The following is a 13,049-nucleotide window of genomic DNA, read 5'->3' as shown; positions in this document are numbered from 1 at the left end:
CGTTTCACGTCTAATAGACGATGAAGATAGAATGATACAAATAGCACTAATAATGTCCATAATCATAATTTCATTAACATAACAGAAATTTAAAAATCTTACATTTTAAATGCTATTTGAGAGACATAGTTTTTGACAAAGATAAACATATAGTTATGTAAATTAAAAAACATACAAATGTGAAAATTATATTAGTTAAAAAACAAATATAAGAATTGCTGTACAACGTCTGCAAGAAAAATGAAATGCTAATATATTATAGTTACTGTCTGACGAAAAAAGATATCCAAAAGGCAGACAGGCAAAAAAATAAAAAAAATCGACAAAGGTATACCCACCGTTCGTTTCAATGTGCCAATAGTAAGTGTATCCTTCGGGACTACGAGCCTCATACCACAGTTTTCTGACGGGTGCGGTCGGACAATCATCCTCCTGAGTCTTCTTCCCTTTTCCCTTCGCCTTACCCGATTTACTCTTCCCCGGAGTCCTGTTCTCGCCACTGTGCTGCTGCTGGACTCGTGGAAACGACGGCGCGCCTTTTGATAAAGTTGTCGGGTCACAAGGATCCACTTTTGGCAAGAACTGGAAAAGTTTCAATTGAAAAGTTCACTTTGCATTGATGAATCACGTTCTAGATTTTTTTAGAAAATAATAGACGTATGCATAATCAAAGATGCCGCAAGTAATCCGACTTTTATTCCAAATCTTATAAACCTAGTGAATACTTGTTTTGTTTAATCATATCATGTTTTAATTGTTTCGATCATTAAATAATTTAAAAAAATCAATTTGAATTTATGCACCTGTCCACTATTGTTTTTGAATCTTGGAACCGTTTCTGGAGCGGCTGACGGTATATGGTTGCAATTTTGAGGCATTTTTATCTAGAAATACACATATTACATCACGCTAAACACTGAATTAAAAATATGTATAATAGAGGAATGATTATATATTTTTACTAAATTTCGTTATTTTAACGTAGAAAAAAAAATTATTTCTTTCTGCGCAATCTTTAAAATATTACATCTAATATTATTATTTTTTCTTGATAATAATATCTAAAATTAAGAGATTAATTTTAGATAAGTATAGCTTACTTCTTTTGTTTCTATCCTATCCAGTTTCTCTTTAATGATTCTCTGAGCAGTCATATCTCGCGTGTTATTCTCAACATCTTTCAAGTACGCAGCCATAGCCGCCTAGTCCAAAAAAAGAATGATTACTTATCATCAGTATTTTCATGTCTTAATCAACAACTATATATAATCATACATTTTCCATTTTCTTGAGGTCATCCTCGAATTTTTTATTCTGTTTTGCCTGTTTGGCGCTATTCTTGTGGATCTCCTTGAGCCGCTTACTGACATTTTCCTTGTGCTTCTTGCCGCCTTCATGGAAGTCGATACTCGGTTTATTATCGGCGATCCAGCACTTGCAGAAGTCGCAGAACTTACGTCCTTGGGACTTCCAATAATCCGCCCTGCAATCCGTTATCACAGCTAGAGTGACACCACATAAATATTTACGACATCATAATATGGAATCGACGCATCGGCAAAATTTGTCAAGTTACGAGTGAATTTAAATATATTATAAATATATATATACAGTATTCCCTCTCTAATGCTAAATTTGTACAACAAATAACGTTCTTAAATTTCAACTTCCCCTACGAAGTTTCAGATATCTAATTATACCAGATGTCTTATTATATAATCTCGTTGTGTAAGATATGTATTTTTATAAATCTCAAACTAAAATGCATGCGAGTCAGAATAGTCGAAAAAGTTCTATTCTCGACGCTATCGATCGACAGAGTGAATAATTCATTCGATTGTGGTTTGGGCTGTCTTCCCGGAGCAATTATTGGAGAAAATGCGATGTTGCCTATGTGACCTAGGAGAAATGTTTTCTCCTTTTCGGGATGAGAACAAATTAGTTGGTAATTAGTCTCCGACCTACGCAGCCTTGAGCGTCATTCGACCTTCGCATCACGTCCCAGTTGCGACTAAAGGATTCCTAGGGAGCTTAATGAAAGCTCGACATATTGCCAAGTATTGCGACAGATGGAAACTAAAGAAAAAATGTGTGCATGCTTTGAGTTTTGCATCTTCTCATCTTATCTTTCCGTGATTTAAATTGAACAGTGGAAGTAAAACAAATAACAACGAAGTGCAATAAAATTTAGATAAAATTGTCTCTCCAAGATCATCAGTTCGAAATATTTTGGATACTGACTTTTATTTTATAACGAATAACGTAACTGTTTTATATTTTCAGGAAAATTTTTGCGCTATCAACATTTATATCACATTCGATGTGCAGATAATTAATTCCAGTTGAAAATTTCATAATAGAACGTACATCGAACATACTCTTGGGAAGACGAAGCTCTAATTAGGAACTGCCAATTAGAAGCGGAACCATGTCTAATTATTACTAGAGGAAGAATTCAGGTCGGGACATCGGCTTGCTAATTTTGCCAAGGTACGCAAGCGCGAATATTTTTAGATAGAAATTAATTTAATCATGACAATTCGTCTTTATTCAGTCAACCAAATGGTGACGAATAATTATGTAGACTTCAATTTACATCTTTCAAAGGATGTTTTATTGAAAATTATATGAATAGCTTAAACCAAAATGATTTACACAATAAGGGAAAACGAATAAACGAGCAAATACGAGATTTTTAATAAAAACAAATTAAAATGATATAATTACAAAATGTATACGAGAACAATGGTCGTAAGACGTTTCGTACTCAGAGAGTCTTTATCAGTTGCATAAAAATGCATAAAAATGTATAGTATAAATAGTGTGTTTAATTTCCAAATTACATATATGATTAGAAAATATTCTTCACATAGATAATGTTGAGACGCTTCTCTATGTATTTCCTCATAATAATGAATTTCGATCACGTATATATATTCTCATAATAAGAGAAAACAATTCGTCGTTATATCAGGCGAGAATGTGCAGTTTTGTCAAAGTAAGAATAATAAATTAAAATAATCTTAAACAATATCAAATCAATAATCTATTTACAGTCGAATTTATAAAAAATAATCAATTAAAGAACATTAATAATGTTATAGTAATGATTTATGTATATCGTTAAATTAATAAAAATTATTTGATAATTTAGAATTATAAACTTACGGTCAAATAAGTAAAAAACTTAAAAAATGTTCAATCGACAAATTATAAAAATATGTACCTAATATTTGATCAAATTTTAAAATTAATGTAAAAGACTGACGAGTCGTACATAGTTATTAGGTGTTGGAATTAATTCGTAGCGTTTTACAAGTGATGGGAAGTACTTTCATTAATGTATTTTTTAATGCTCATGTGAAATAAATAACATTCTTTCATTAAAAAACGCTACGAATTAATTCCAACACCTAATATAATTTTAGTTTATAACAATTGCATACATAACAAGAGATAATTGATGTTTATCGACAATTGGAATTAAATCATTTTTTTTTTAATCAGAAACACGCAGGAAAGAACTATAGTTCTAATACGAATGAATTATGAGATATTAAACTGACAGTAAATTAATTTTTAACGGACTGCGAATTCGTGAGAGTAGAGGTAAAAAATGTTGTTAATTTATATTATAGTTTATATTGAGTAAACATAGAAATATGATTTTAGTGGAAATTAGATATCCTAAGCCTTCCCATATTTCTAAAATAATTGATATCGATTAATAATGATAATGATTAAACGATATTAGCCAACTCAAAACTACAATTTAATTGCATTTTCTCTTTAAATATTAATCGTTAAAATTAAACAAAAATTCAAAGATAAATCTGTAAATCGCAAATATTTGTAAATATTTAGTATCAAATTTCACGACAAGGAGAGAAGTATTATTGAACAATAAAAATTGTCTGATCTTGTTAATTAATGCCAATGAGTAATCTTCTGTTAAGATGGTTCGATTCATCTTGATTGTTTCTTTTTGTCGAGTCACCTCCAACGAAGCCACGAACAAAGTTTCAACCTGTTGCTGTACCGAACTATCTTGTCGCAGAAATTCGCTTTGACAATAAACGTATCTCATACAGTGGAGCCCGTTTCTACTACAGGTATGTCTCGTTGCGCTCTATTAACATTTTATCAACATCTTGTAACTGGTATTTTATGCAGGATTCAATTCAACTGTGACAAAGCGTAATAGTAATGAAAACAGCATCAAAGTTAGAAAGATTTTTTTTTTTAACGGTGGTTCTTTGAAAAATTTTCGTTTGAAAAACTTCTATTCTGCTTTTATGTTCGGGAAATAATAAAGTTTTATGCATTTTATTACGTCGATGCAAAAGGTTTGTCGTTTTTCCATTGTACTTTGCATTAAAGTTAGAAAACCACGAGGTTCTTTGAAAAAAAAATAGAAAATTTTTTCTAGATGAAGACATTAAAGTCCTCGACAGAAATTTCACTTCGGTTTGTTGACAATTTTATTTGATAAAAAATAACAGATCTTTTGTAATCTGATAAAAATTAATAGCAATAGAATTTCTTTAATTATCAAAATCTTTAAAAACGATGTTAATTTAAAAAATTCTTTATGTCAATTCTTTCCTTAAATGTATCCTAAAATACAATAATTTTATTAAAAAATACAATAATTTTATAAAAAAGATAATATTTTTCTCTACATGTAGATACGGGTTGTGTTAAGCTGTGATGAATTTTGATATCTGTAGCACTTACGGGACGAATAACTAGATTATCATCTGGAACGGCTCAATGAATATTCATTGAAATATTGTGGGAATCTCAAGACTGAATTAATCCCTGAGGTGTAAACAGATTACAATGTTTCATCACATAATATTGTTCTTGGATTAACACTAGAACCGCGGTTGTGCCATGCTTGATTCATTGACAATTAGTTCTTTTTTTTTTCGAGTTAATTTGGATTTGCACGTGGAATTTTAGATTTTTGACTTTTCATAAATAATCATCATTATATAAGTACAAATAATTTTACTTTTATAGTGAAAACCCTCACTCATCAAAAGCTAAAAATTAATAAATTTACCTGGAATCGCGATTGCGTTAATTTAGACCTGTGGTTCTAGTGTTAACGGAAGTCGAATTTCACGTATTCTTTCAATAACCTCTCCGAAACAAAATGTACTTGCATGGTTTTTGTATGATTGTAAAATTATTGCCATTTAAAAAAACCTATATATTAGTGTATATTATATTTATAGATTATTTTCATTAAACCATGATTGAATTAAATAAAAACATATTTATAGTTATATGTATTATATTTTAATAAAAAAGGATTTGCAAAAAATCAGCGGCAAAAATAATAAAAATTCTGGTAATAGAAATAATTAAAATTGCATCGTGATTCTTTCAAATCGTGATGACTTGAAGAAAAAATTACAATTCGATTTATTAAAACGTTTTAAAAGCAAGATGTCAAGCTTTTAGATTGTTTAGAGGAAAGATGAAAATGATTTCTTATCAATTGTGTGCACGATCTCAAAGTTGAAGTTTCTCAATTATGTACAATATGTACTTGAAAATTAAAGAAAATGCTGAATTTTCAAGATATAAAATGTTCTTTTTTTCAAATTACAGTATGATTATATCTTCCTATATCTCTATAAAGTTATATAAATATGTATATTCATTTTAATCTCGAAATGACCTTTTAATTTTATTTTAAAGAATGTATTTATATATTATTACACGATCTTGAGAGAGACGATCGTTAGTTTTAATATTCCAAAATTTAATTAGCAATATACAGTGTTCTTAACGAGTGATTCCGAACGCCTGGCGCAGCATCACGGGAAGTAATCACTGTAGATGAATTAGGGCAATATGGAGCAGGTAGAGCATGTGAGCGAGATTAAGCAAGATCAATATATAAGATTTCAAAGCACACGGCCATTGGCCGAGTTCCAAAGTGGAAATATCCCTCCTCCTTTGGCGATCCTCTGTCATTCCTGTCATGCACCGTTGCCTTTGCATACCGAAGGCTAATGTACACGTAAATTGTCGAACGTGTGTCACCATAAATCCGTTGTCACGCGCGTACAGAAAATGCGTACAGAAATGTAACCGCGTGCATATCGTTGTTGCAGCAACAGGTCCTCGTGACTGCGTCCAGCTGGTATAAATCAACGATTGTCAAAATGCGATTGGAATTTATTGATTTTCTCGTGTAGCAGATGTAAGGTTGTTGATATTGCGTCTTACAGTTCAAAAGATTATTCTTATAGACGCGACTCGAGAAGCGCGCGTTAATCTTGACATTTCAGAGACGCCCAGTTCCATTCGCGAGAGAATCCACCCACGAAAGTGTCCAGTTGTAATTCTCACGAAACGAAGACGTGATCTTATTAGCGTGATTGCTGAACTGCGTTCAGAAACTTCACCCGGATGCATCTATAGATACTGTGATCATATTTTCTTAGAGAAAATAAAAGATAAACTAAAGGAAAATCTTAGGATTTTTCTAAATAAAGGTTTAAACTAATTCGTGACTATCAAAAGTCTATGCATTAATTTCTGCAAGTTTCAAACGCAGTATATCTTAACTCCCAAATAAAGCACAAGTCATTATAACATTACAATGACGTCAAAATAGTTGCACATTTATATATAGATTTAACAGTTAGGTTATCATTTTATCCTTATTTAACATTCGATGAACAACAAGAATAAAATGGTATCCTGAATTCCTAAAGCACCTCTGAATGATGAACGGATCACAACAATATCCCGGTTAAATTATCCGCGTCAAATTCAGCGTTGCGGCGAACAAGATCGCTATCGTGATCTCGTCATAGGCGGGAGCACAGTCTTGCATAACGCATGACGTATAATGTATAAGAAAATGAACCAATTGAAGTCCTTTATTTTCTTTCTTTCCACAAAATAAATTAAAGACGCTGATTGGCTGATTTTCTTATGCTTTATGCATTATGCATTATGCAAAAATCTGTGCTTCGGTCTGTGCTCGCTATCGCGGCACGATATATTTGTGCTCGCAAGCTACGTTAATGATGCGCGTTCGTAAGTTTGTGGGGATCACCGAGGCATCTACTTCTCTGCTATCTATAGAGCGATCGTCACTACTAATACGAACTATTAATAGAGGTGGATCCTTGGATAGTTGGGCGTGATTCTCGATGCGATTCCGAATCCCTTCGAAGAATTGCGTCGTGTTATTATCCGCGACAGCCAAATGCGACAATGGAGAATTTACCAATGTGCCTCTGGCCCTCATCCCGCTCATTTAATCGTCATCTTTCTCGCTTGGCAGACGCTACCGAGTGCGTATGTACAAGTCGTTACGGTTCATTATCTTAATGTGACAAGTTCGCGTTTGCATCCGTTCTTTCTTGTTTGTACTGTGGCGAAATTGCGACCGTACATTAGCTCGTCACATTAACCTGCACTCATCCTCTAATTCCATCCCACATTTTCGAAATACAAGGAGCAAAAATCTGTTCCTCATAAAGTCATTACATTGGCAAAATTTTCTTCGTTACATTTTCTTTATCCAATAATTTAGAAGAACATTAGAAAAATGTTACATTAATAATATGAGAAATATAATTGTTTTTTTTATATTATAGATAAATGATATCATCCTCTAATTCCATCCCACATTTTCGAAATACAAGGAGCAAAAATCTATTCCTCATAAAGTCATTACATTGGCAAAATTTTCTTCGTTACATTTTCTTTATCCAACAATTTAGAAGAACATTAGAAAAATGTTACATTAATAATATGAAAAATATAATTGTTTTTTTTATATTATAGATAAATGATATCATCCTCTAATTCCCTCCCACATTTTCGAAATACAAAGAGCAAAAATCTGTTCCTCATAAAGTCATTACATTGGCAAAATTTTCTTCATTACATTTTCTTTATCCAATAATTTAGAAGAACATTAGAAAAATGTTACATTAATAATATGAGAAATATAATTGTTTTTTTTATATTATAGATAAATGATATCATCCTCTAATTCCCTCCCACATTTTCGAAATACAAGAAGCAAATATTCATTTCTCATAAAGTCATTACATTGACAAAACTTTCTTCCTTACATTTTCTTTATCTAACAATTTAAAAAAATTTGGAAAAATGTTATATCAATAATACGAAAAATAAATTTGTAAATTTCTGGATATTTTTTTTATGGATTAATATAGATAAATATATGTATTGTAGATAAATAATATTATATATTATATAATATACATAAATATATTATAGATAAATGATATTATTCTCTAATTCCCACATTTTCGAAATATGAGGAGCAGAAATATGTTTCTTACAAAGTCATTATATTGATAAAATCATTTTTGTCACATTTTCTTTATCTAGTGATTTAGAAAAACGTTAGAAGAATAAATTACATTAGAAATAAGTATGTAATAAATTTGGTAAATTTCTCGTTACTTTTCTTTGATATTACAGACAGACAATATTGTGCATTCGACAACGTTGTTGCATAAAGATAACAAAACGATCTCTAAATAAAATTATGGCTTTCTTGTACTAAACTGAATTTATTGGCGATTATATTGTGACGTTTTCGTGCCGGCCAACAACAATTTGGGCGAGACACTGAGTCGTTTATCGGGCGAAAACAATGATTTTATATCCAACGTTATTCCGACATGTTTGCTCGTCCTCGTACATCGCTGACGCATGCCGACAATGCCGAGATCGTGCCCTTGATTCCACTGCTGCGATGCACATTGTGCACAACTCGATGGCTATTTTAATGCAATGCGTTCTTCATTACAAACGTATCGACGAAGTATAGCGAACATTAGAAATAGCTCGGATACTTTTTCTTTCTAATATAAATTGATCACACTTTATATCACCAAACACAAAAAAATCTGTTAATAAAAGTTACTAACATCGAGCACAATATGATTTATTTTCGTCTAAATAAACGTTTCAAATTTTGCGAAAGCTTGTCATTATCATTATCTTGTATACTGATAGATATCAAAGGAGCAATATTTTGTTATTTTTAATTTCCATGTGTGTCAAAATGTAAATCAATCCATTTCTGTGATTAGTTTCCAAGTAAACATCGTTCATATTATTATTCATTTACAAATTTTACATATTAAATTTTCTTAATTCTGATTTACAGACGAAATTCCATGATTTTCCCTTTAATCATATTTTGAAATTTTTTGTATTTTTATTCTGATTTAGAAAATTCATATTAATTAATTTATTTAATTAATATATAATTATTTATTTATTATTAAATATTTTAGTGAGAACAATTTAACACAGCAATGTAAATCTACTAATGTTGCTGATACCACATCCATTTAATTATATAAAAGTTGGTAGTATTCCAAAACTGCATAAATGTGACGTACGCATATTAAATTTCTTAAAAGTCATTAATTTAATTTTCCAGAAAATTTTATAAAATTCTCCTTTTCTGATTTTCTCTGACTTCATTTTCTTTAATCCCTGATTTCCATTTTTGTGAACCTTGATTAATAACAATTTAAATTTTTAAGTCAAATTTAATACATTTTCTTGAGTTAAATTGTTTAACTATTATTTTAATCAAATTAATGATATATTAGAGATGATTAAAAATAACTCAAATTGAGCATAATTTGATATTATGAATTTAACAATGTATTTAGCGACATTAGAGAGAAGATTTTAGGGAAACATTAGAGAGATTAATTCACAATTCTTCTTCATTTCTTTAAGAGACCGAATGATAATTGCCTTTTTTTAAGTCAAACAGAATGTCATCAGTGTGTAAAAAAAAATTTTATTTTATACAATTGATACAAACAAATGATAACGCTTACATTTCGATCTCAAGAGCGCTATTCTATAACGTTTTACACGTCTACCGATAATTTTCGTTATTTTACGCAGATATTTTGTGTGGTAAAAAAGCTACGCAAGATACATAATGATACCGACAACTATCAGTAGGCGTGTACAGAAAGTTATAGAATAGCACCCCTCCTGGTTTGAACTCTCTTCAGTGCATGAATAAAAGAATACATAAGTCAAAATTGTGTAGTCAATTTCATAATTGATCTTACAAAGCATTAGATTCAAATCAGAATTATCTTTTTTTTTTAACGAAACATTAGCGTGATGTTCTCGCGTGTGTCACCTCATAAATTCGTTCATTTAGATCTATGTCTTAAATTGCCAAATTGACTAAACATTGAATTTTTTATTGTTATTTATAAATTAAAATAATATCATTTCATCAAAAACTTACGTAAAAGTATTACATTATTGGAGATGTCGACAGCTCGCGCGCTATGGATCTAATGAAAGTTCTCGCGACAAACATCAACCGATACATATAAAATCGTAGGAGAGAGGGGAGCAACAAGTCACAATAGATTAGAATATAGAGGATTAAGAAGTATCGTGACATTTTGTAAAATCAAGTCATTAATCTGTCGTTTTATGTGTAACATTTCAGAAGTCTTTCAGAACAGTCTTTTATAAAATCTTTTTTTCATCTAAGATCTTTACATTCTCCTAGTTAAATTCATGACGTTTCCAATCTATGCTAATGTATGAAACACATGTGTTATCATTTGTTTGTATCGTGAAACGTATATGTTATCATTTGTTTGTCAATTGCAAACAATAATAAAATTTTACACACTGATATCCTGTGTTGGCTCAAAGAAAGGGAATTAGAACTCAGTGATATATTCGTCAGAGTCTAAATTATCATTTTAGTTCTTTAAAAGAGCCTTGAGAAATAAATAAGAGATGTAAGAAGTAAACGAAATTAGTTAACTGTTCAGTTACTTTCAAATAAACAATGTCTATTTCTGAACAATCGATAAGAAAACAAATTGCTTCTCTCTAGCGATTTTACGTTACGGCAGTTTTCGTATAAAGAGGGATCCTTACTTTAATGCTCAATAAGGCTTGGTGAAATTTACCTATCGTGCTTATACCTCCAGAAGGCGAATTATGCTCGCTAAAAATCACCGAGAAGTCGGAACACAATAGCACGGTAGATTATGCAAATGATATTGGTATCGCAAAAAAAGCGATTCTCCCGAATAACCCCAATAAATTTCGCTATTCACCCTCATAATCGACTTCCATGTATATTTTTAGAGAATAAAAACTACAATTTCATCACCTTATCTCGTACGGAGTGATATGTAATCCGAAAGGAGACGCGCTCGTATATCGTGTAAAACATTATCCTAACAGTTATATTACTCTCTCGTCACATCGCGTGAAATATTAGACAAACAGCATCTTAAAATAAAATCTGAAACTTGATCTTAATTTAAAATATTTCCCGAGTATAGAGTTATAATTCGGAAATATCAAGATATGTATAATGCACGTCCTTCCTTTTTTCATTTATAAAAATATTTCATTAATAAAAAAGTTGTTTATTAAAGTTGCTTTATTAAAGTTGCTCAAAGCTAATGCTAATTAATGCCGCAAGAATCGAATCTAAGTAGATAAAATCACTCGTAGCGATACGTTAAAAATTGAGGATAGGAAGTAGACTTGGATCTCGGATCTCTCTCTATCGGTCCATTGCTATTTATTTTGGCAGCTTTAACGCGCATTTGACGTTGTCGTACGCGTAGATATTTTTGACAGGTTCACATTTTGAAATCACTCTTCATGTTATTCACCCCTTGATAGATATAGATTTTAGGATACTCGTGATCAAAGTTCTCGAAAATTTATGATTCTCCAGAGAATCGAGAGATACAGTTTCCAGACGTACGGATTTACTGTATCATGAAGAAATCATAAATTATTATTTCACATGATAATAAATGTGGCTTGATCAATTTAAAAGAAGATTTAAGTCTTCACATCATTCGATAAATAAATATTGGCTCATTAAGATATCTTACATTGTGTGTGGCGATTCGATAAATAAGGAAAAGGGAAGTAAGATAATGACCTTAAAGTTTGTCGATTTTTCTTAATTTCTGTGATGAGGTAAAGAGATTGATTTATTTTTTTTTCAAGTTCACTATAGTCTTAGTTATCATTTGTAAAAATTATAAAATTGTTAAATAAATTACAATTCTTTAAAATTTAATTTTTTAAAGAACATATCAATTTCGTTATCTTGCCTCCACATGTGAATAAGATAACGAAAAGTCAATTTAAGTTAAAAATATACTTTTTATGAGTAAAAAAAGATTATAATATGTTTATATATTGTTTTAATATGTTATAAGAAGTTTTAGAGAAAAATATAAATAAAATAAAATCTTTATATAATTTGAAATATATGAAAATAAAATTATTGAAACGTTAATATTAACATCATTATATTTATGTATTATATGTATTGTATGTAGTAATTATATAATAAACTTATTAGTAAAATAATATCTACTTGCTATTGTGTGTCAAAAATAAAATAAGATTTAAATAAAATTATTAAAGAACATTAAAACTAAACTTGGATGTCACAATTATATCACATGAAATCTTAATATCTTAATATCACAGAAAAATGTTTATAATTAGCCTTATTTTTAATCAAGTAGGTATTTTATATGAGACAAACGTGAAAGTTATATTATAAAATATAAATGTTAATTTTTGATTGTGATATTAAGAAATGTTATGTAAAATTATTTAACATACAGGAACAATGTGTACATATTACATAATTCTTCTCTTCTTCGTAAGAATGTCTATATTAGTCATATTGATTGTATTGTGGGAAGAAAGATTTGAATCATGAGCATCAAATTATTTATTATTTGAGTTGCGAAAACGTCACGCGTTACTCGTGAGTATAACTTACAATCTGCCTCTATGAGAGCGTCATTTTATCCATACACGACATTCGTCATCTTACCGTATATTTTTATTTAATTAATAAAACCATTGTAATGCGAAAAATAAAAAAAATATTAATATGTTATTGTATTCACTTTTTACAATATTGTTATTATCGCGTTATACAATATTGCAATTTAAAAAAAATGAAAGTATAAAAAAATTAA

At 30.0% G+C, this 13,049-nt stretch overlaps 1 protein-coding gene across 3 annotated transcripts in view; it reads right to left on the bottom strand.

Moving 5' to 3' along the window:
- Nucleotides 1-13,049, bottom strand: part of LOC105143392 (uncharacterized) — a 47,693-nt gene that overhangs the window by 1,606 nt on the left and 33,038 nt on the right. Inside the window, exons 1-5 of one of the 3 annotated variants that reach the window (XM_087412960.1) lie at nt 10,304-10,388; nt 1,276-1,483; nt 1,101-1,202; nt 804-884; nt 339-582 (exon numbers count right to left, since the gene is read on the bottom strand). In XM_087412960.1, coding sequence (XP_087269086.1) covers nt 339-582; nt 804-884; nt 1,101-1,202; nt 1,276-1,284 — 436 coding nt within the window. In that variant the 5' untranslated portion in view covers nt 1,285-1,483; nt 10,304-10,388. Of the gene's footprint in view, nt 1-338; nt 583-803; nt 885-1,100; nt 1,203-1,275; nt 1,484-10,303; nt 10,389-13,049 lie in introns of those variants that run through there. The other 2 variants (XM_011051696.2, XM_087412959.1) reach the window with 2 other exon arrangements.

The sequence above is a fragment of the Acromyrmex echinatior genome, chromosome 14 (assembly GCF_024713525.1).
Source record: "Acromyrmex echinatior isolate Ae372 chromosome 14, ASM2471352v2, whole genome shotgun sequence".
NCBI lineage: Eukaryota > Metazoa > Arthropoda > Insecta > Hymenoptera > Formicidae > Acromyrmex > Acromyrmex echinatior.
The sequence above is the reverse complement of the archived record's forward strand: the minus strand, read 5'-3'. Positions and strand labels throughout refer to the sequence as shown.